General features: G+C 41.8%; 1 protein-coding gene across 5 annotated transcripts in view; it reads right to left on the reverse strand.

Moving 5' to 3' along the window:
- The window catches only part of tns1b (tensin 1b), a 175461-nt gene that overhangs the window by 49813 nt on the left and 100897 nt on the right, over window positions 1-24751 (reverse strand). For all 5 annotated transcript variants that reach the window (XM_083997171.1, XM_083997173.1, XM_083997172.1 and 2 more), the window contains exons 5-12: window positions 19687-19728; window positions 11669-11718; window positions 7069-7240; window positions 4795-4845; window positions 4557-4679; window positions 1984-2048; window positions 933-1016; window positions 73-185 (exon numbers count right to left, since the gene is read on the reverse strand). In XM_083997171.1, the coding sequence (XP_083853297.1) occupies window positions 73-185; window positions 933-1016; window positions 1984-2048; window positions 4557-4679; window positions 4795-4845; window positions 7069-7240; window positions 11669-11718; window positions 19687-19728 (700 nt within the window). The remainder of the gene's footprint in view (window positions 1-72; window positions 186-932; window positions 1017-1983; window positions 2049-4556; window positions 4680-4794; window positions 4846-7068; window positions 7241-11668; window positions 11719-19686; window positions 19729-24751) is intronic.

Raw genomic sequence — 24751 nt, forward strand, 5'->3', positions numbered from 1 at the left:
AAAGTTGGACACAAATGAATGAGGTGTATGAAAAGGAATGTGCTCGACGGAGCGTAAGTGCACGACACTCACCTCCTTTTGACTCGAAATTGGGGATGCCGTGCATGATGACGTGATGAAGGAACAAGGGTTTGTTGTTGATCTTGATGTGTCCGGACAGCAAGCCACTGAAATACTCCACATACCTGAGTGAGACAGAGCGAGGCCACATGGAGACATGAGAACACTGATAGGTGAGGTCGTTCTCTGTAAAGTTATATCATGGCTGCTGATGTTTTACAACAAAGGGATGAAGGTTTAATCCTGTGTTCATTACAACAAAGGAAGACAATCTTTGGCATCGAGCTCTGGAAACAACAATGAGTGTTTTCATTTTGTCATGCTCTGTGAAACTTTTAGACAACTTTTAGCCCACATAACACAATAAGCTGCAAACTTTTTTTCAGTGAATCAAATATTGTATTGTGACACAGAACCTTTTCGCCTCTTTTGAATCATTATTTTGTTTTTATGCCTCCTCTTAAAGGTCCACATGTGTAATATTTATCAAGGTTTATTGGCAAAATCTGAATACTACCAATGAATATATTTGTATACGTGTATAATAATTCACATTCATAAATAAACAATATAATAATTTAATAGATAAACTATAGAATTAAAATGTTAGATGTCACTGTTTTCCCCTCATTTTACACACTGGACCTTTAATAGTGAGTCACACCTGTTTTTGTCTGTTGGCAAGAAACACAAGTCCAAATGACATTTTGTGTTGATCAACGGGCAAACGTTTGCCTTAACACCTAATATGCTATTAAATATGTGTGTTCACAGCTCTACTGCGTCAAAAACTGAAAAATGCAGCTTCTAAATGTATGAGTTCACTTTGGTGTCAAACTCAGACTATAAACAAGAACTGAGATCAGACTGACCTTTTCTGTGATGGCTGGCCCACAGGAAGCACTTTATCCTCATAGAAGCGCTTCATGGCAAACCTGTCCAGAGCCTGGTCTGCACTGTGATCCAGCAGAAAAGGTGGTTAATATACATTTAAAACACGTTTACTTCCATCCTGGTCTGTGCAATGCATATACATAGTATTTCAAATGTGTATGTCGAATATTATCATAGTTATCAAGTCTGATAATTATATAAGAAAACAATTGTATTTTTGATGCATCTACAAGTTCAATGCAAATACAAATTCAACCCTTCTACATAGGCTCTATTATGTAACAATATGCAGTTCTTTATTAACACACAGAAAAACATATTCATCTATATGTAAAGGTTAATGTAAAATCTACAGTATATCTGGGTCACATTCTGCTTCACCAAAGCTTTAAATTGAATGTGGGACAATGGGATCATAGACAAATCTAATACTTTTACAGGGAAGAGAGCTTGTTAAATTCATTTCCTGGCCCAATCACTGCTCCTTTAAAAAAACAAGAGTGAGTCATGCGCTCCTCTGATTTTTTAGCACTTTACATCTCCTCAGTTTATACAGCAGAATGTCATTCTATTTTGGCATATCTAAAGACAAATCTAATAAAAATGAAGAAAAAGAGGATACTTATAATTTGAGCCTTGTGATGCGGTGACCATCAGAGCTAACTCTTTGCTTTCTGCTGGCAATTATTACATCAAATACTTGGATTTCTCCAAATAAAAGTGTTGTTTCCCAGTCTCATGTTCCACCCCTCCTTCTCCTGTTCATCACATCTGTCCGTTGTTCAGATGTGGACTTTGGTCTTGTGACGAACAATGCTGGCTTATCTAGTTTTTCCTCTCATGCCTACTCCTCATGTAGTCTCTCCCCTCCTCTTTTGTTTTCCACTATTTTGCCGTTTCCAAAAAACGACAGATTTATCCCACTCACTCCCTCACTGTCTGGCTCTCTTCCCTAAAACTGTACGGTACGTCAGTCCTCTGCAGGGTTGTTGGATTGTTGCATAGTACTAGTTGGGATTATAGACCTACCTGGCAGATATGTTGCTGTAATGCATGTAGGCTGCCACCACCACTCCAGTCCTGCCTCGGTTGCCCTGAAAAGACACCAATCAATCATCAGTTAGTGACAGGTTTTACATATCAGATTATGTAGGCGTCTCAAGGACAAATTTTCTATGGTAATATATTTCAATTCATTAAATGAGCATTTTGTTAATTTCCGCTGCCACTAAATGTGGTTTCTCTCCAGCAGCTGGTGGTGGTGATGGTGTTTACGAGACAAGGGGTTACACTACGTCCTCTGAGCAGAGCTACATCTTCAGGGCAGACTGGCGGCAACAGTGAGTCGCTATCATTAAGTGATCAGATGGGCTGAGATTAGCTGGTTACTGCAGCTGTTGGCTTGTAGCAAAACTTGTAGAAATTTACAAGTAGCTCATTTATGAGTTTAATGGAGGTAGAAATTAGAGTGACTCTAATCTGATGTTGCTTTAAATGTTCAAGTCATCATCCAAACGTAAATCAAAGAGTATTATTAAACTCAACTGATGCAGCAGAGGCCAGGATATCCAGACACATCAAGGGTCAAACTCCAGAAGGCTAACCCTACATTTCCCATAATGCAACCCAATGGCATCTTTTTTAATATAGCCTATATAAAGTTTATATATTTTGGGGCCTTTTTTCCTTTAATGGATAGGATAGTTGAGAGAGAGACAGGAAATGGGAGGCAGAGAGGGGGGGGAATGACATGCAGGATAGGGCCGCTCAACACGGGATTTGAGCCGGGGCCGCCTGTAGTGAAGACAACACATGGGGCAGGTGCTCTACCAACTGAGCTAAACATCGCCCCAACCCAACGGCATCTTATTGTTAAAGGTGTTCAGAAATGGCCGTTTGTCCTGTTTGTCCCACCCCCTTCCACAAGTTTCCACGAGTTGCTGCACAAGTTTACCCGAGTAAGGAAAACAAATTTGATTGGCCGTTATCGAGCAGGCAGGATATTCAATGTTTGGAGCAGGACTGAGCTCAGTGTGTGTATGTGTGTGTCTGGGAGTGTGTTTAGCTAACTGTTAGCTAGTAGGCTTGCTACATTATAGCTTGCTAACTTAGCTAGCGAGGCTAAGCGATGGACGGCAGGGATCCGGAGGAGTCGGGTGGAGTAGGGACGGAGGAGAATTTGTGTCGGTGGTGGTGGACGAGTCTCCTCGTTTTTCTCAGACGTTTGATTGACGGATGACGGATCCTGATATCACTGACTGATGAATCGTGAGCAACGTGACGCATAATTTGTGCGCCCGCATTATCCAATGCGAAAAAAAAACTACCCCACTTTCACCCCTAATTTACTCAAAAATAGAATTTTGCACAAAGTTTTTCTTTTGTGAATACCTAGTTTAAACCTCTCCAGCCCACACTTTTCAACATTATTTACTGGCTGGGTTTATATGAGGAAAAACGCCAATGACATCATCAGGGTCACCAAGTGAAGGGCCACTGTTTTCACATGATGAAAAGTAAACCCTGTGAGAGGAGCTCCTTTTAAAATTTTCTTGCATTAGTAATATCATAAAAAGCTTCTTTCATATAAAAATCAAAACATGATATGCTATAGTATGTGGCTATATCTATTTATATGGGCAAAAACAAGGGACTCCCTGGGCAGCAAATGGGAAGTTCACTAAACTTTAGTCATGTGTAACTATGGTAACATAGCAGTCATGAATTCCATTCATTTAACCCGTCCATCCATCTTTACAACAAGGACCAGTGTTGCGCATTATAAACACTGTGGCCACTTAAAAAACAACACAGGGCCCAGTGGAAATTCTGTTGTTGATCTGTGGAAACCCAACACGGCCCGCTTCCTTAGTGACCACCACAACTTCTGAGCCCCACCGTCTCATCACACCAGCATTACTCAACTCTCAGAAAAAAAAATAACTCCAGTTGTTATAGCAGCGGACTTGTTTGTAGCCTCCCCGTGGGAACATCTTGGAATGAAGCACAGAGGCTCAGGATCCCGTGGTTGCACAACACAATCAGGAGCACAATGAGGTTAACGTGAAAATGATTAGGTAGTACATCTGGAGCACCGGCCTAGTTGTATTTGGATATACTTTTTAAGGTTTGCGTCGGCGTACGCTGGAGCTGGATGAGTGTGGCTTGCCGCAAGAGTATAATGTGATGCAAGGAAGTTTAGGCAACAACAGGAAAATACTGGTAAATTCAGCCTTTATGGCATTGTTAAGGGTAAAAGGGTAAATAAACCTAAGTAGCCATGATGAGCGCTGTGTCAAAACCTCCCTAATTTGTGTTTTTCTAACTTTGATCGAGCAGAACCCAACCCAAACAAGCACACAGCACATAGAGACTCTCTCTCTCTCTCTCGCACACACACACACACACACACACACACACACACACAAGCGCTCCACCCTGAATGTCAGTGCTGCGCTCCGGGGAGGAACGTCATCACAGACACTAACACACAAAACAGCTGCAGCCTCACGGGGAGGAGGGGAGGCGGGGGTCCAGAGAAGAGCCTCAGAGCACCCTCTACTGTCTGGACCTGCTCCACTCTCCTCATCTCTCAGTCTCACCTTGTTGTGTATGACTACCACGTTGTGGCTGTCCGCACTCAGCCAAGTGTCCATGGCCTTGCAGATGCTGCAGATTTTGTCCAGGGCCGGAGCATGGTGGTCTGGCCAGCCGAAGTCCAACACCTAGGAGAGGCAGAGGGAGGGAGGGGGAGAGGGAGGGAGGGGGAGAGACAGCTGCTCAGAGAGTTGGCCACAAAATACACGGAAGAAAAAAGAAGGATTAAGACATCAGGTTTACCTTTGGGTTAAGCTGGCTGATGTCATAACGCTTTTCACTGAGGTTGAAGAGCTAGAGGAGGAAGAAACAGGGAAGAGGAAATATTACAACATACACAACTTGTACATGCTTTTTTTTCCTTTTCTTTTCTTTGCTAAATTCTGAAGCCATCTACTGATAAAAAAAACTCCTGTTTTGACTACTGTCTCAACCTGTGACAGTAGGAATGGGCCAGTCTGTGTAAAGTGCTGTTAAACCTGTGAACCTTTCTGTGTGCAGTGATGTCGGAGGTCAGTATGTGATACGTTCACTGACTTCAGACAGAAGAACACAAAGCATCCCATTTGATTCCATATTTGACTCCATAGCCACTACTGTATATATTTACCAGTGTGTATATTGTATCTCTGCAGTAGCAGTTCTTGACTTGGATATGTTCTTTCATTTGCATATTCAAATTCATTTTCCAAGAAACTTGTAATAGGCTACAAAAAGTGTTCCTTTTCATGTATCCTTTCATTGTGTAAAGTTTCATTGTGGTAGGAGTAAAGGGAAAAAAAATAGCCCCATTGGGGTGTGTATTGTTCTCTGGCCTTATTGGCACCATAGACTTTATACAGTAAATCAATCTTGAATTGATGAGAATTAAACATATTTTCCCAACTAGGATTTCTATGTTGTTCTGGACACCTCATAGAAATGATATATGGTGAAAAACATTCTATTACAATTAGTCTGTCGTAAAACGTTATTTTGCCTGGACTATTAGCTTGTTTGTCATCATCTGATGCTGTTGTCATGGCCACACCTCCCTCCTTGGGGGCGTTGCCTCTGGATGATTCTCAAACAGATGCATTTCATAAAGAGATCCTGTGTTCTCACGTGTCAGTGTGAGTTTAAAACTCTTCTGTCTCTACAAATGATCACATCCACTGCTTTGGTTAACACTGACAATGGCCTATAGCTGAAATGGGTTCATGCTCTGCACCACATTAAACAAGAGGACTATGTATCTGTGAGTGCGGGCATTCCCTTCGCTCTCATTTTGGCAGAAATAAAATTGTTAATAGCAGATTCTATTATCTGCATCAGATAACTAATAATATTGCAATATACTGGTTGAAAACTCCATGGTCAAGTCCATCTCTTTGATTTTTCAAGCCAAAGAAGAAACCCTCAAAGGAGTCTTAAAGTTGCATTTGATGGCTGCATGACAAAAATGCTAATTCCCAACTGTGTAAGGATGTCAAAGGCTGAGGCTAAAGCTATTTTGTTATATTATCGTATCTTAGATGTAACTAGCTGAATATCCACATATGGAGAGTCAGCGCTGTTCTTGTGCTAGTCAGACTCTGTTTGCTCTAGAATTATATTCAGGGTTACTTTGAAATACAACACAAATGTTAGATTCATGCTTCAGCATCTGCATTTTCAAACATTTTGTTTTATGTTTGATAGAAAAAGGATCAGGACAAACAAGCCATTACCATACAGAGGACAGTGCTGCTAATGCTAAACCAAAACAACACTCATTACTGACTATTGTTACACCAGCTCTAGCTGAACAGAGCCTCTCTAATATAACCTGTAACCCAATTTTGATAGGTATGCTAGGCTACAACTCCAGGGTGCAAGCTATTTTTAGAACGGCAGAGCAGAGCCGTGAGCTGCTCACAGCTACGCTACGGAGGCTCATGGGATTTCTTGGTTTCCCTCATCAAACTCATCAAATACACAATCCAACAACTCCAAAACGCTCTGGTGGACAAGTTGTGACCTGCACATTCACCACGCTATGAGATAATAACGGAACATTATGAGACAGAGTTGTTTTCAAGGTAAATGCAAAACATGCAAAACCGCTGATGCGTGTTCCCGTTGGGTGCAGTTTTTGGGCAAGTAGTCTCTGCATTTGCCTCGAAAAGAACTCTGTCTCGTAATGTTCTGTTATTATCTCATAGGATCTCTCTTACTGGAGAAATCTACAGTGTGACAGATGACTGGGTGAAGACTTTTAGGTGGTGAAGTTCCAGTTTACCAATAACCAGGAGAAAGCAGTAACTATAGTGCCAGGTGTATACAGATGTATGGAGATACAGATGTTTCATAAATCCTCTGCTGACTGAATGTGTGTACGGTTGGAGGTGAGGAAAACCAGCTGATGATCAGCTGATCTGAGCAGCTCCACTGACTCCTTGATTCTGCCTGCACTTATACTTTTCTTGCTTCGTTTCATTTGAAAGTTAATGGCTCTATCCCTTCCAGGATCATCCACATGTGCACAGGAGCTCGTACCAGGTAGTTGTGGCCGTGCTTGGAGCGCAGCATGGAGGCCACCTCCCGCAAGTTGGCGGCGTAGCTCTGCTCGTCCACACTGCTGGGGAAGGAGACGGAGATGATCCTCTCTGTGATGTAGATCAGGTCCAGCTCGTAGCTCTCGTCCAGGGCCTGTAGCAGGCTCACACTCCTGTCAGAGAGAGGAGAAGCATTTTGCTCTTTAGAAAATTCTAACTGCACTGGGCAGTTTTGCATAAGCGTGACTCCTCTGTGCATGAACAAAACAACTGGCGCACCACAAAAGACAGCTGTCTGGAGGAATTTAATACCTACAGTAATGCAGCACATGTGATTTATACAGGCATGCTTGTGTTTATCAGGCCAGCTGCTGCAGCACAGAATACCAGCTGTAAGACTGACAAAGGGTCTAAAGTTGGTGAGGTTTCTCCACATATCAGTTCGTATTCACATGTTTCTACTTCTTCTACAGGAAAAATTATTTCTCCCATAAACTGTGGCTGTGTCACCATGACTCGGTTAAAAACGATGGATGCTCTTCACTTTTACACTCTAGGGCAATAAGACTGTACTTTATCAACATTTTTTTTTTAACCGCAGCAGATACCGAACGTTTTAAATCATCCAAAGTAAATATTATTTTACAGAAATCCCCTGGTGAAAATGTTTTATACAGGTGACGTCACTGCTGTGTGATTCACCCTCGTGATTTAAGAGGAAAACACTCATTTCTTTCACAGAGATGCCACATGACACATCATATCAGGACTGAATTTTCACGTTTGTCTCTACTTTTAACTCCTGTCTCTCCACGGCCGAGGAGTCGCTCATTTGGAGCCAACACATAAATATACGCTACACACAACCGCACGACGCAGCGGCCTCTCTCCGATGTGGAACAATATCCTAATAAGGTCAAGGCATTGAACAGCACAAATACCACATCCACTGTGACAGCACGATGGCTTATAATATCTAACCCCAAAAAATGTCAGCTCCTCTCACTGCATTAAACACATGCTGTGTGGGGAAAACAAGAGTGAGGAGAAAATGAACACACCAGATTAGGCCTATCAAAGTATTGCAAAGCTCCAAAGAAGGAAATAGAGCGTGATTACAGATCAAACAAAAACTGAATTGGCACTGAAGGTTTATTTTTAAGTGGAAATGTTCTCCAAGTCTGGTTTGAAATTAAATATCTATCAAACATCTCAAAACAGTGTAGCATCATCCAGTTCTCTGCCATGAAATAATTATACTGAAGTCAAAAAAATGTAATCTTATCTCCTTATCTTTAGTTTGCCTCAATGATATTTCTTTGGAGATAAAAGCGGCGTGTCATGGCTTATTAAGGAGAATACTTTGATATACTAGGCAAGACTCAATCACTCTCTGGCATCAAGTGAGATGAAAGGCTTAGCGATTTATCCCATAAACATAAGGCTAAAGCTAGAAGCTTGATATCTTAGCATAAAGTATTAACAGATAGGGTTAGGGTTAGCTACTGTGAAACAGTCACATGTAACCCTTTGCACTTTGCTGGTTTTATATTTTAGTTCTTGAATGAATCACACAAACAGGAAGTGACCTTGTTAATTAATCAGTGGCGGCTATCTGTTTCCCCCTTGTTTCCAATATTTATGCTAGGCTATAAGCTAACCAGCTGTGGCCTATCACCACAGAGACATTAATGTGGTATTTATCTTCTCATCTAAGCTCTTAGCAAGAAAGTAAATAAGCATATTTTCCCACCACATTTAACTGCTGCTTTGGGTATAACAGTTTTCCTTAAACGCCTCAGTGGATCTTGTCTTTATCAGACTTCATTACAAAAGGTCCACAGAGAAATAACCCAACATGTAGGGTGAGATGAAGAGGTTAAGGGGAGAGGGTGTCTGGCCCCTTAGCGCTCAGACTGCAGCATATTTCCCACATTTGTCAGCAGTGAGTGGCCCCTGAGGAAATTGCTCATATGTCTGGGAGAGAGGATCGCTGCAGTGTTACCATGTAAATACAGTAACCTGCTCAGCACTGTACATCTGGAGCCACTCAGAACCTGCTTACTGGAAATTATTCATCACTAGAGATAAAGGAGAGACTGATACGTCACACATGTTCTCTTTCATGTGCCGAGATAAAGATCTGACTTTTAAATTGTGCTAAAGATTGTGTTTTTAAAGTTTGTAATTAAATATTTTCTTTTGCGTTCCTACTATTTCTTTTACCTGGATCTCTCAATTTCCATCTTTATTAGTATTTCTTTCTCTTATCTGCTCGTCTCTCTTTCTTCTCCTCTTTCCATCTCCCAATGGCTCTCTGCATATGTATGTGTTTGGCCTCTGGGTGCAGTCGGGGGCCAATATAGACCTGCGGTTTTGATTCTGGTCCAGATCCACCAGCGTGCGCGAGGCCGGCTGGGCTCCAACCTGCTTCTCATCAGCTGAAGAGATGAAGCGATTGCTCTTTTTTTTTCTGCACGTCGCATTTGACGAATGACGCATTATCTCAACACGCTCAATTTCAGCGCTGCAGTGATCTCATTTGTGATTTGGACAAACACCAACTGTGAAGCAGGAATGTTTTATCAGGAAACCTGAGACCTTAGGCTGTAAAAAGTGCTGCCAAATATTTTTTATTAATAAAAATGAGCGTCCACGACTCTTCTCTTTCCTTTATTTTAAATGCTGAGTGCTCTGCTTCATCCAAGCTTGTGATCGGACCTGTCATAGTTCATGATTAGTGGCAAAGACCTTCAGTTTCTCATGAACCGAGTGGAATGACCAGTTCAGATTAAACTCACTACCTGCTATGATTCGATCTTTTTTTCTTTCTTTTTTTTGTTATTAGAACAATTTATCAAGCGAACTTATGACTTCAGGTTTCTTGCTGCTTGACAAGGGTTTTGGCCACTGTTGTCATTTTTGTGTGAAAGTGATTTCTCACAGTGATAAACCCACAGAGAAATAGCACCTAGAGTATTATTACTACTATGAGAACAAAGTTCCTTTAAGCTAAGTTAGCTTTTCCAGCTCAATGGGATGTTTACAGCTAATGGGCAAAAGAATAAGTAAATTGCTACAGTTCTTAACCAGCTCAGCCAAACATTATTAAAGACATTTTAAACCATTAACATTATTGTATGATGTTCCATTTGGGAATTAGAGCACATACTGCCACTTTATTTGTTTTTAAAGGGATAGTTCAACATTTTGGCAAATTGGCCCAAATCCCTATAGTTTTGGGAGTTGCCACAATCCATATAGTCATAGCAGCGTTAGTTATCTTTAATTGTCGGTGCAAGCTGTGGCGAAGCAGAGCCAAAATGCTCTGGTGGACAAGTTGTGACCTGCACATTCACCACGCTATGAGATAATAACACAACGTTATGAGACAGAGTTGTTTTAGAGGTAAATTCATGCGAAACCGCTGATCGGAGCTCGGCCGTTCTAAAAATAGCTTGCACCGACAAATAAAGGTAACAAACCTACCGCTATGACTATACTGATTATGGCAATGGGTCGATTTGCCAAAATGTTGAACTATCCCTTTAATGTGCTATATAAATAAAATTTGACTTGAGTTTTAGTTGAAACACCATGTTACTCCTATGGGAACAAGACTCTTATCGCCAATGAGCTCATTAAAATGTGAAGAGCAGCTCATGAATTAGCATGTGTGTATCCTGACGTAACCTTTTTAACTAACAGTGCATCAAACACTTTTTTAGAGGGTGAGCGCCTGAGCGGTGAGCAACTCTACAAATCACTTACAATTCAAAGTTCATGCAATAACATTGCAGTCTGATGAACAAACCTATATGAGAGCTGACACCTCTGATGTTATTTACTAGTTTGTTTCTTTGTTGATTGTGGTGTATTCATGTGATTCAACTTCAATTTGAATCAGCGGGTGAGAATGTTACTTATTGTACACTAGCAGTATAGCATGTGTTTATATGACACATACGGTCTTGGACTACTACATCTTCATTCAGCCAGACTATTACATAAGAGACAACTGCCATGTGACTGGACTGTTACACACAGACTTATATGGACAGAACTGACTGTAATCCATTTAGTTTATGAACTCACACATTCTCTGTATACTCTGTTAAAAACACTGATGCTAAACTGTTTTTATAGCCGTAGGCTCGTAGCGGTATCTAGTCTGGTTTTACTGACCGTCACTCAAGCTCAGCACAGCACATCAACATGAACTGTTGTGGGGTCAAGTTTTACACTTTAATTACACAACCAACAACATCTGTGACTCCCTGAGGACTGGGGTGAGAGGGCCTGACACCAAATATCTTTGTGTCCAACAAAACAGTGTGAGATCCAGTTCAATGGCGGGGTATGTTGCTTTATGAATGCCCCTGATAAAAAAAAAAGAAAATCAAATATCACATTACATCTAAACTAGCCACTCATATGTTCATAGGCCAAGTTTGTTTAATATTTGTTTCACCTCCTTCATTATCTTTCCGAGTTTTTGAGGACAATAGAGGAGATTAGCTACTAAAGAAGAGAAGAGAAGAGAAGAGAAGAGAAGAGAAGAGAAGAGAAGAGAAGAGAAGAGAAGAGAAGAGATCTCCTACCTTGATGGTCTGCGCCGCGAATCCATGCTCTTTGAGGATTTTGTGGAGCCCTGCAAAACACAAAGACACCAGAGCTTTAACCATCGGCCTGCAAAATGCAGCCCAGCATCAACAATTCTAGCTTCAGACAGACACACAGACACAGACACAGACAGACCCATGATATGATACATGTAATGTCCGTCACTGAGAGGGAAAAAATGCAGCTTGAAGATGAAACTAATGTGCGGCCTGACTTGCTCCAGTGCTGTGATGCAGTTGTATTCAATCACACAGTATAAAAAGTGTGAAGTGCATCTTGGGACTGGCTGCTGTTGCTGTGCCATGTGAGGATGGTTTTGGTGCAGCACCCCCACAAAGCAACGCAGAGAGGCCCCTCGCCCGCAGAGGAAGTGCGGCTGAAGGTGATTGACTGTGTTTGGCTCCACCAGGCCTGTCCCGCCTGCCCGCCTGCCCCCCCCCCCCTCAGACCGGCTCAAGGAGGAGGGTCAAAGGCCATGTGGACTTGCTCACTCCCCTGAGGTGTTTGGGGTCACATGTACACATGCAGGAGTGGTGGGGGGCGCGCGGGTGTTATCCATCATCATCCATTAGATCAGACTGGCTGGCTAACCAACCGGTGTGAAGAGCGCCAGTCTCTTATCCCTGGATGAGTTTCAGCATGCTCTGCTCTGCTAACAGCTGACTGCAGGTCAGTGCACAGTACACTGCAAAAACTCAAAATCTTACCAAGAATATTTGTCTTATTTCGTTTCTAGTCAAAACAAATCTCATTATACCTAAAAATAAGACTCATCACACAGGCAGATGTTTCTGCTTATTACAAGTGAAAATTTGTTTGAAACAAGTGAAAATTATCTAAAAACAAGTACATTTTTAGGTGATGAGTCTTGTTTTAAGTGGAAAGAGATTAGTTTTGACTAGAAATGAGACATTTTGACAAGAAATAAGACAAATATTCTTGGAAAGATTTTGATGTTTTGCAGTTTATCTGTGTGATAATCTTTTAGATATGATTTATAGTTGTGCTTTTGAAAGAAAATGCGCTAAAATGTAATGATGGGTTTGACGAAATCCCTCAGTTTTCCCAAGTTTAGCGATTTATCAATTTGTGAAGCTCATTGCCTCATGAGGAGGCTCTGCCAGAGGAGACGTCTCCAGCCAGGCCGACGCTGCACAGTGCACACACCACGATCTGGTTCCTCTTGATGAGGAAACTACAGTTTAATCACATTGCTGGTGAACTAAAGCAGAGTAAATAACAGCACTGTAAAAAACCCAATGAATGACATTTTGAGCTAACCAAAAATATATTGCTGAATCAATTTCTTGGTGTGGTATCAATTGACTGAACCTGTTAATCTATGTTGGACCGATCATTCTTTGGAAATTGTTGAAAGAACTAACATATTCAAATACAGTGAACACCCACAGTTAGCTGTTGGCTCAATTAAAAGACATAAATCCAGTCAAAGAGATGCTGGCTGTCATGTGACATTTCATATGAGTGACTCGTTCAATCAATGACAAATGATTCATTAGCTAAGTGAATGAAGTCGAAACTTGTTCACAAGGCCAGTGCAAATGTGCCATTCGAGGAGCAGCATCTTCAGAGACCAGACACGGTGAGTTGATTCACATCAAGTTGCTAAATAATAAACTCTACTTTGTTGGTAGGCTAGTTGTATCTTAACTCATCATGGTCGACATGTTCCTAGCGAACAAGTTAAATAACCGTCTTAATATTTCTTTGGCTTTGATATGCTAGCTAGTTAGCTAACATTAGCTAGCTGACAGACTGACTAGCTAATGTTAATGTTGGCTGGAGGATAGCCCCGGCCATTCTGCTTATAGATCAGCTAAACTAACGCTTAGTTTTAATATTTTTTCATGCGAGAAAGAAATCGTTTAGAGTCCCAATCTGCGGACAGTTAATCCAAATGACGCCTGTTTGGAAATTTGCTCCTACATTTTTGGAGAAGTGAAGCTCCACCTGGGGAGCAGCCACAGAGAGGAGTCAGCAGCTGGTTAATTCATGATCTTATTGAATGGTTTGTTAAATGAAAAGTGAGGCTCCAGGTCAGAAGAGCAGCGCTGCCCCGGGGCTCTGGTTGTACAGAAATCACCACATTCATATCAATAAATTCATGTTTCACAATTAGCCTAACTGATTGGTCTACATTAAATTTAATCTAATCAAAATACAACATAGGGAAATTCTTTGTGACGCGCTTGTGTTTTCACTGTTTTCGCCTGCTGTAAGCGATATTTTTTTTCATATGATACATGCAGGACCCACTGTGTATATTGTTTTATGATTTATTAATGTGAAACAATTTTAATGTTAGTAAATATTATCTCCCACATGTGGCATATTGGTGCAAGTAATAATGCAGTGTTGAACATTGTGTGATGCAATTTCCTAATTGTTCTTTCTATACAGAACACAACATTACCATGCATCGAAGATCGGTTGCAATCCAAGGCCTGCAGTACTTTCTCAAAGAACCTACACTATCATGAAGACATGTCAGGTAAATCAACATTTCAGGCATCAGGGGGGAAATGCTTCTGCTATAAATATCTTGAAAGATTTTAACGAGTCTTGTATGTACTTCAATTTAGACAGCTGATGTGGAGACTGCGACTGACGGAGTTAAGGTCGACATCCTTGAGTTGGTGCCAGTTCCTGCAAAGTTGCACTATTTGCATTTTTAATAAAGTTGTGTTGAAAAAACATTGCTGCTTTCATTCTGTTGATTCAGTATTTCTAGTTTTACATCCAATTAAGAATTTTATGTTGATTGCTTTAATGAACAATTGTATAGAAACTAATTCCCTAGCTATTTTTCATTGGGATGTCCAATGAAGAATTTCTAATTGAAAGCATGATAAGATAATGGATAAACTTTAATTGAGTGAATTATTTAATGGTTGGGATAATGGATAAACTTTAATTGAGTGAATTTTTCTGATGGTTGGGCAAGCAAACAAATCAAATTGAGCCAACTAAGATTTTTTAATTGAGAGAATTACTTGAACAGAGAAATTGAGTAAATTAACAATAGCTAGGGAATTAGTTACTGAAAGATTTTACATTGGAACAGCTCTTTTTTTTTAACAGTGAGGTTACTGAAGTAAATACATCTCCTACAGTATGATGTGAAACAGGAACACTCTGAGGTGACCCCATGAAGTTAAAGGTTGATCAAGGAGGAGGGAAAAAAAAGAAATCAGGAACTGGATTGCAGTGACTGATGTAAACAGTGTTGTGTGAACTGAAGAGACTGAATGAAACACAAACTAATCAGTTGTCACAGTCTTTGGCTAAGTTGTTTTCTTTCCCAGCAAATAAACCTCTTAATATTTTTTTTTTGCTCAATCGTGGATTGTGAACATTCACACGCACACTCGCCCCCTTTTTCTTGTCTTTGTATCTTTGTTCTGGCCTAAACATTTCAGTGTGTTGCAAGGGGCTATAAAGTGCAGCGAGTGTCCAGAGGAGGACAGAGATGAATGAGCAGAGAAATGGCCTGAGAAGAGACGGACACACATGAGCATGAGAGTGCTCGTGATGATGAGTGGTCGATCAAACCATCAAGGTATAAACATGTCTGAGAAGCTCTGGTGTGGCAGCACAAATGACATGGTGCCACCAGCCTGAACCAGCCAGAAAACAAAGAAACAGAAACATCTTAATTAGAGAGTGGGAGAGCAGAGAGAGGGAGAGAAAGAGAGTTCAGTGGAGGTGGCGTGGTGTCCTGCGCTGCAGCTAATTCACAGTTTTTGCTGCACATTAGTCTGAAGTGGTGCACGGCCGACTTTATGAGCCACAATATTTACGTTCAAGTGCAACCATGTGGGCGAATGAAAGCATGGCGACGAAGCTACGGTCACGAAGGAGGACAATAACTTTCACTGTGGTCACATTGATGTTTCTGTCATTAAAAAGACTGAAAGACATCATTATGTTCAAGTGACGGGAGTCTATGAATGGAGTGTATTCTACAGCAATAAACTTTAATGAATCATGGGATACGTGTCCATTTTTAAATCGCTGCTGCAACGAAAGGAAACATGGATTTGATAGATTTCTTGCATTGAAACAAACCAACTTCACAGCTTATATCCAAAAAGCTGCTTCTCTCCTTTGAGAACGTGCATTGGGGGAATGGGGGGAGGGAGCGGGTGAGCAAGAGGAGGAGGAGGAGGAGGTGGGAACTGGAGTGGGGGGTCCTGCAAGGCCTGTTTCCAGATGAAAACCATCTGGGGAGGTTGACTTTACAAGCAGGCCATACAAATTAACCATCTGAGAAAGAGCAAAGGGAGGGAAGGAGGGAAGGAGGAAGGGCAGGAGAAGACGTTGGGGGCTGGTAAAAGTCCGCGAAGGAGACGAGAGAAACGATTCTATGACCAAAAAAAAGAAAGAAAAGAAAACAAGCAGGGAAGGAGCGGATTCGAAAAGTAGAAAACTAACAAGACCCTGTGACTGCTTCTTCAGGTGACTCTCCAGTCGCAACAAACTACACCCACCCACCCACCCACCCACCCACCCATCCATCCATCTCCTACCTTCCTGAAAAGGTAGCCCGTACTCCATCGCCATGCCCCCCTCAAAGAGGAGAGCTGCCTTCTCAAAGACCCTCCTCGGTTCATCTCTGGAGAGTTCCCTCTGCCTCTCACCGCTTTGTGTCCGGCAGTGAAGTTTCCTCTGTGAAACCTCTCCCTTTTCTCTGACAGCGGAGGAGGAGAAGAAAAAAAAAAAAAAAAAGAGAACCCAGGGCTCTATTTTGGGCAGCTGCCTGCAGTGGGCCACTACATGCTCCAGCTCAGACCAGCGCTCCTTGACTCGTCCCTCTGTGTTCTCCCTTCTCTCCTTCTCTCCTTCTCTCCGTCTGTGTAACTGGCCCCTTCTCTCTCTCACTCTGCCTCCCATCACGTTATCTCACCCCCCACCCCTCTCATATTCAACTTTTCCCTCTCTCCCTCCCTCTTTGTTTTCATCTATATACGATCTAAATTGCTTCTGTCTCTTTAGGTAAACATGGAAAAATGATGCATGTTTGTACACAAACGCATGAACATTCACAGTCAGCTGACTGCAGCTCGCCACCACTTTGTGTTTAAAGTCACGTCCATGAAAACGTGTTGTTGTGTTTATATTTATTCAACTGTGAAACCCCATCCTGACATTAAAGGTCCCACATTTTTACACTGTTATTGTGTTCCATTCAAAGTGTCCATGAGAAGATATATTTGTGGTTTTAGGAACAAAAACACCTTTCCGTGTACTTTTTCATCTCCTCTCTGCAGCAACAACACATTAGCGAGCCAATCAGAGGAAAGGAGGCGCTAAGACTCTTTTGTGATTGGCTGACTGTTTTCTAAATGATCTAAAAAATATAGATGAGACTTCAGGTAAAATACTCAGAGAAACCAAATCCTGCAAGCTTGTACGATGGGCCCAGGTGGGCGGGGCTTGAGGCATGGCTGGGGGCGGTGACTGATTTGTTGTGACATCACAAAGTAACAGAAGTCCAGATGACACATTTTAAGGCTCAGTTCCTAATACAGGCTGTGTGCATTTCTCTGTGGACTGAAGCTTTGGTGTTTTTACAGCATTAAATGTAGAACCTAGACTTTACTGTATAATCCGAAAAGCCTTTTTACTATATGGGACCTTTAAGACGGGCTTCTCATTTGCACAGGTGATATAAGTGCCTCTTTTTGCAGATTTCTTGTGGTTTTCTTAGGTTTCTGTTATGAACTGAAGTATTGTATGCTGCTCCCTCTATCTGATTTAACAACAATGTATAGTTCTAATCGAATAAAAACATAGGAAGGTCGAGAAAGCAGAAAGACACTAAAGCAACCAAACCGACTAGAAACTCATCAAGTGGAGCAAGAGAAGCTCACACAGTCATGAGACAAATCTTTTTGATGCTCCGAGGCGATGAGGCGTGGTCAAACATCTCCCACACGTCACAGTGTAACCACACAGCAAATGCCCATGACCAGACAGTAGCAGCTGCACTGCACTCACACACTTACACACACGCACTCATGCAAGACACACACACATGTGATCATACAGCATGTGTCAAACACACTCATTTAATCACATATGTGCAGTGATGACTGTGTTTCAGAGATCGGCCCCTCGGTCGGGGCGCACAGCAAAACAGGACTCGAGAGGGAAAACTGGAAAACTGTGTTGCTCTACTACACTGTGTGAAGAAAACTTAGGGATAACAAAGAAAATGCCAATAAAAGCAACCACACATACACAGACACATGCACGCACACAGAGGCACACTGGTGCATTTGTGTTTATTTTGGTCCTTGTGGAGAAAGTGGGCACTTGGCTTTGGGTGGTAACTCTAAATTGGTTACTTGAGCCTTCCTTTCCCAGACAAAATACAACTCGCAGGAAGTTGTGTCATAGTCAACTAGAGCCAAGAGAGTCCAAGGCAAACATGTAGTCTTCGATTTTGTGTGTGTGTATTGACTCCGACATGCACGTACTGTACGGGGGGGAAGTCAATGACCGTTTTAATTTAATTTCCATCAATATTTCCATAACAACCATGTTTGGGTTATAAAACAGCGGGGGTGTCTGGGCTGAAGATCAAGATGGTCAAACCACCACAACATTAAAAACAGCTACAAGAACATGATGATACAGTCAGTCTCCTTCACAATAAAAGGTGTATTAACTCTTCTTGACAAATTCATTTTCCATACATGATCACAGGGCAATAATATGTCTCTTCACACATACAACAGACAGAACTCTAAGGCTAAAGACAGCTGCAGGTGTTGCAATATGCTTGTGATTTACATCCAATGAGATGTGCTGATATTGACCTGATGTAATGACCTTTAACCTACCTGCATGTCTCATGTGTCTGGCATGAGGCACCAACTGAACCTTTGCATCACAATATGTTGCACTGACAAAATCTCTCTGCTCATAGATCAGCAGCTCTTCATAGAGACTACATGTGTCTGATGTTTCCTTAAAAACCATGGGAACAGAATCCTAACAGTTAAAGGGATAGTTCAACATTTTGGCAAATTCACCTATTGCCATAATCCCTATAGTCATAGCAGTAGGTTCAGTCCTTTAATTATCGGTGCATGTTGTTTTGAGATCAGCGGGGCAGAGACGTGAGCTGCTCAGCAAACACAATGGAGGTGAATGGTACAGGTCCCCTGTCCCTCATCAAATGCACAATCCAACAACTCCAAAACACTCTGGTGAACAAGTTGTGACCTGCACATTCACGCTATGAAACAATAATGTAACATTACCAGACAGAGTGATTTCAATTTGCAAGTAACAAATGTTTCGTGTGTCGTAATGTTACATAATTACACATGATTATCTCATAGTGTGGTGAATGTGCAGGTCACAACTTCTCCACGAGAGTGTTTTGGAGTTGTTGGATTGTGTATTTTATGAGTTTGATGAGGGACAGGGGACTTGTACCATTCACCTCCATTGTGCTCACTGAGCAGCTCACGTCTCTGCCCCGCTGATCTCAAAACAACATGCACCGATAATTAAAGGTAATGAACCTACCTCTATGGGTTATGGCAATATGTGAATTTGCAAAAATGTTGAACTATCCCTTTAATCTGGGTTTAACAAAGCAATTTGTTCCAGTACAACAAGATAATGAGCCAGTCATTACCTGGTACAAAAAGCTGCTTCATGAACACTATGCAGCACATAGAGCCAGTTCAACAGCCAGAATAAATAAACATTTCTTCCTGTGGACACTCTCGTGCTTCTACAGAGTCTTTTATTGATCATAATTTTCAGATGTTTGAAATGTAATTTTCTGTATATGAAGTAGAAGAAGATGTTGTTTATAGCAGCTGGAACATCTCTATCCCTTTCATAATTACTACCTTTCCCACATCACACAACACATATGGCCCGGGCGCTGTTACAGTGCAGAGGCAGATGAATGGGCTCCTTCAGTGAGTAGTGAAATAATAAAAACACTCACCAAGGTGTCTACATGTTTGAGAGGGAGGTCACTGCTGGGCGCCTGTTTGGAAAAAAGACAAAAAGACAAGACAGGGACAGAAAGTCAGATCAGAACCTGCGACACCTCAGAAACACCTCAGAACCTCATCGCTGTGTTTTGTTGTGTCACATCACATCATCTCACGTCGCCTTATCTCATCTCTCCTCATGTTAAGTTACAGCTACACTCAGCACCATTCTTTGCCCTAATGTGGCCTTGAGCGGAGCGGGGCTCCACCTTGAATGCGTGGGACCATCTATAATCCCTCTGTGCAAATATTTACACAAAGAGACAAGTCTGCTTCCATTAGCCAAGAGCAGAGAGCCCATCCGTGGAACTCTCTTTTTCAACGCCATATACAGCTATGGACAGAGAGAGACAGGGAGAAAGAGAGACAGAGAGAGAGACAGGGAGAAAGAGAGAGAGAGGACTAGGCCAAGAGAGACAAAGTGGGAGAGGAGGAAAAGGGACAAAGAAAGACACAAAGAGGAAAAGAGGGAGACTGAGAAGTGAATGAAGATGAAGATGAAGGGGACGGTCAGGAAACGAGAGCAAATGGGAGGTCAGGCTCGGGGGGTGGAGAGGGAGAAAAGATGAAAGCAACGGTTTGTGGTGGAGGAGAGCAGAGGAAAAAGCCATCAGAGCGATCCATGATGTCATGGCCTCAGGGGGGCGTGGCCAACACAACACACACAGATGTTACGTACGAAATGAAGCACTGAAAAGTTCAGTCTCCGCAGTCATATAAACACCAGTCATATAACGCATGAGAGGAAGATACACTGTTGTCCATGAAGATGGAATAAAATATTATTTTACCTCTTCTCATGAAATGATTGTGATTTATTCTTGATAAAGTGTATATTTATCTCAAAACTTTATTGATCAATCTCTTCCAAACATATCACTGTGAAAAATAAATACCACAATTAACCTTTATAATCGGAATAAAAAGAGGAATGTGTCTGAAAACAAAATGATTCCAACTTAATTGGCAACAGCGTGTATTTGGCTGACTGTACAAAACTATACACAGTAGGTACACAACAAATGACAGTGTCTGGTACAGAGTACCAGTGATGTCATGAATGCTTGACTGCTCATTGTGACTTGATAAACTACTCTGCACTTAACACAACACAGAACAGGAGCAGGCTGGGATGTCGAGCCTCAACATTTTACTGATCAATTGGCTACAGACAGTATTAAAAAGTATTGAAAGTATTTGCCTTGTATTATATTTTTATTCCTTGATTCAAATATTTCCCTCCGAGTACTCCTCTTCTAAACAGGGCCGTTGCTAGGAATTCTGGCCCCCCTGAAAGAATACTAAAGTGGGCCCCTGCCCCCTGACTTTTCCCCTTCTTTCTTAGACTACGTATGTATTATCATTTTTTATTTACTTTGTTTTGATGCTAATGCAGCGTTACATATGAGTATTAGTGAGGGTCTTATGCAGAATAATTCAGTCATACAAAGATTAGACTACTGGGGTTTTTGTGTGGGCCCTACTGGGCACTGGGCCTCTTGAACGGCCCTGCTTCTAAATCCACACAGTGGAAACCCGGCATGGTAGTGACATCCCCACACAGGGCAGGGCAGCAACAAGGATGCTCCGCTTCTTCAGAAAGCTTCAGTGGAATATAAACAGTCAATGCAAAGGGTCAATTATAGTCTGGCTGTGCAGGCCCCACAGCACAGACTCCAAAACCCCCACACTGTACCAGCAACAAGGCAGAGAGTGAGAGAAGCATCCAGACTCTACCCAGAACTGCAGCCTGACTAGTAACATATGGGGTTAAAAGCAGCCAAAGATCTGCTCGCTCCCTCTCTCTGCCTGGCAGGTGTGTGACTGTGTGTTGCTGTGATACGTCAACACACATGGAGGACAGCAGAGCAGAGCTGCCTCCAGGACCGGAGGAAGAGGAAACTGCAGGCTGATGTTTGAGGCTCTAAATGCAGACAGAGGATTTGCTCTGAGGCTACAGTTTGCAGCCACAGGCATCTCCGCACAAATAGAGCCCATTGTGTGTGTATGTGTGTGTGTGTGTGTGTGTGTGTATACTCAGGAAAAACACACACTTACACAAACAATTCTCACAATGATATTTTCTGACATGTGCATTTCCGTTTTGTGCAATTGCAGCCAGATGGCCGGTGTGTACTGTATGTGTGTGTGTCTGCCTGCGTGTGTTGTCGCTGGAGCTTGTGCGTCTAATTCAGAAAGCCTTCATGGGAAATTGCGTATCAGCAAAACAGTCCACAGAGGAAGTGTTTGCAGTTTCCCTTCAAAGGAAACATGTGAGGTGGACCTGCAGCACCGAGGCTGGAATCAAACACTTTCCACATCAGACCTTAAACTCCTGCACGGTTACCGTCACCCCTATCTCATATCCTGAGCCCAGAATAGACTCTGATTTAATAAACTGTATATATCAAGGACTGAAATGACTCAGTGGTTTTGGGAGCATCCTCCCCGCTGACCCTGAATCTGCTGTGTCATAGTGACAGTGGCAGATTCAACACCGAGGGGTCAGATCTCAGGGTCTACAACTGTGTTCAGAGCCAAATTACAGAGTGCTGCGTTTGTGTTCAGCTGGGAGACAGCAACCTGCAGGACACTGGGCGACAACAGACAAGACAACGCTGCGTTCAAAGCCATGATGCGTATAATTTGGAATGTCTGACTTTGGAGAAACTTGATTTTTTTTCCCCCATGGCAGACAGTAATCTCACAACCTGAATGCTCATCTTAATTCTCAGAGAGACAGTCATGTTTCTTGTTGTTTTACCAATGCAGGATTCCGCAGCCCTGTGTCAGATCAAGACCGCAACTCTCTGTTCTGTAGATAAACATCTCAGAAATCCTCCAAAGCTGGAGGAACTGGGGCCCGGCAGTGAATCAAACTGTCAGTTTGAACAACTGGACAAACTGCAGCAGCTCTGGTCTTCAGCCGTAATCAGCAACGATGCAACAATAAAGAAGATTAAAAGAAAAGAAAAAACACTGCTCTGTTAGCCAAGAGCTTTGCAGAACCTGCAGGCCAAGTGAAACACAAAGCCACAGTTAATGCACCTGATAAGACCAGACCAATGGCCTCTATATGCTGTGCGATTTTAGCAGTCTTATAAGACTATTGCATGACACACTAATGCAACATGGATCTAATAATCTTTGGTTTGATGATTGCAGATTGTATGATGATCATTATACTGAACTCGCAGGAAACGCATTCACACTTTTCCAGACAAGACGACATAAACTATTCGTTTTTTTATTTTTATTGAATGACTTTTTACTCGAAAATCATTGCTCATCCCTATCATCTGCGCCACTATAGTAAAACTGATAGCCTACGTCCATCAGCTGATTAGTAGATGTAGGTCGTAGCAGTTTTCTGACCCCGTCAGAATTTTATCTTTTTATCTTTGGTCGCAAGACACTGACAACGGCCTTCCTTCAACCTGTTTCACAGTGTGACATAAGATGGCCAATTTAGAAAAGATTTCACCACAATTCTCCTACGATGGTCGTCTTTCGTCTGCTACGGCCCCAAATCGCACAGTGTGTATTAACGGCCAGTGGAAGACACACTATGTTTTCAAGTGCACCAACTTAATACTCTGACTTTCTGACTCAGGCTCTTCCCTAGCTCAGAGCTACACACCACCACCTTGAGTCAAGTCAGCTGAGCATCATGATGCATAGCAGCTCGGTACAGGCTGTTGATCAGTAAACATCATCACAACAGAATTATTAACCCGGGTGATAAAATGTCAGGTTCAGTGTTTCCTGCTCCACAGCTACAGGCTTTCCTCTGCAGTCTGTCATGTTGAACCAACCTGCTCCGTGCTCCGGCCAGCTGCTGCTGTAACCTACTGATCGTACAAAGAGCTACTGATCACACATTAGTGGAGGGAACAACTCCCGTCTTATTTTCACAGCTTTGGGCGTCATTTATATCAGCTATGAAAACACTGAACTGCCCAGAGTTACTGCTGAGATGTGGGGACACGACAACAGTGCTACAAAGCAGAAGTTCAACCCCGACTTTCAAAAGCAGATTGTTTTTATATTGATACAAGTGGCTGCAAACCACAGCAGGAGATAAAGTAGTGGTAACTGCAACAATAGGAGCAAACTATGACAGTCTTTTGATTTAAAATTAATATTGTGTTGATGTAGACAATAGGAAGGATTCAACACAGATGCATGGAGGTAAATAAAAGCAGGTTACTAGAGGTTCCCAGTGTTTTCTCACACATGGACCACTCAAACATCTCAAAAATACTGATGCCTCAAATTCACAGTTTGTTTTAACAAGAGGAAGCTCAGTTTTACTTTTGTTTAACAAGGAGACCACTTGTTCATTCACCATCTGTCTCTTTCTTTTCTATTATTTCTCTTGCTAATCAGACATCTATTGGGAAAATACTGGTTTTGTCTATGGACATTAATCTTTTAGCACAAACTGAGATAGCGAACAAGTACAAATGTGGATCAGCGGCAACATAAACATTTCCTTTCAGTGACTTATCACAGTGATCGGCCGCAAAATAATAATAATGACATGGCAGCGTCGCCATTTTAATGTTTGTAGATTAACTTAGTTGATAAGAAGGTCAGTCTTTCTACCACAGTTAGACAAATGTGAAAATGAAACTGGTCCACATGTTAGGAACCACTGCATCATATCATTACTATTCAAGTCAAGACAAGTCACAGTTTATTTATAAAGCAAATTAAAAAACAACCTCAGTCGATCAAAGTTATAAAAATGCAATATAGGTTATCATGGACAATATGATAATAAATAAAAACAACACAAGGGATAATAAGAACTCGATTTAAAACCAATTTAGAATAAAAGAGGAAATAAAAAGGAGAGTTTCAGTGATTTAGGTAAACCTAAAAGCAAGAACAAATGTGGCTTATTTTTCATTCAACCTCTTTGTACAGACAATGTACGGTCAGAGCAGAGGGATGAAGTCAGTAGTTAGTCTGTAAACTGGATCCTTAAAACAGAACCTCTAGGTAATAATT

Source organism: Trachurus trachurus (genome assembly GCF_905171665.1).
Source record: "Trachurus trachurus genome assembly, chromosome: 21".
In the NCBI taxonomy this organism is placed as follows: Eukaryota; Metazoa; Chordata; class Actinopteri; order Carangiformes; family Carangidae; genus Trachurus; species Trachurus trachurus.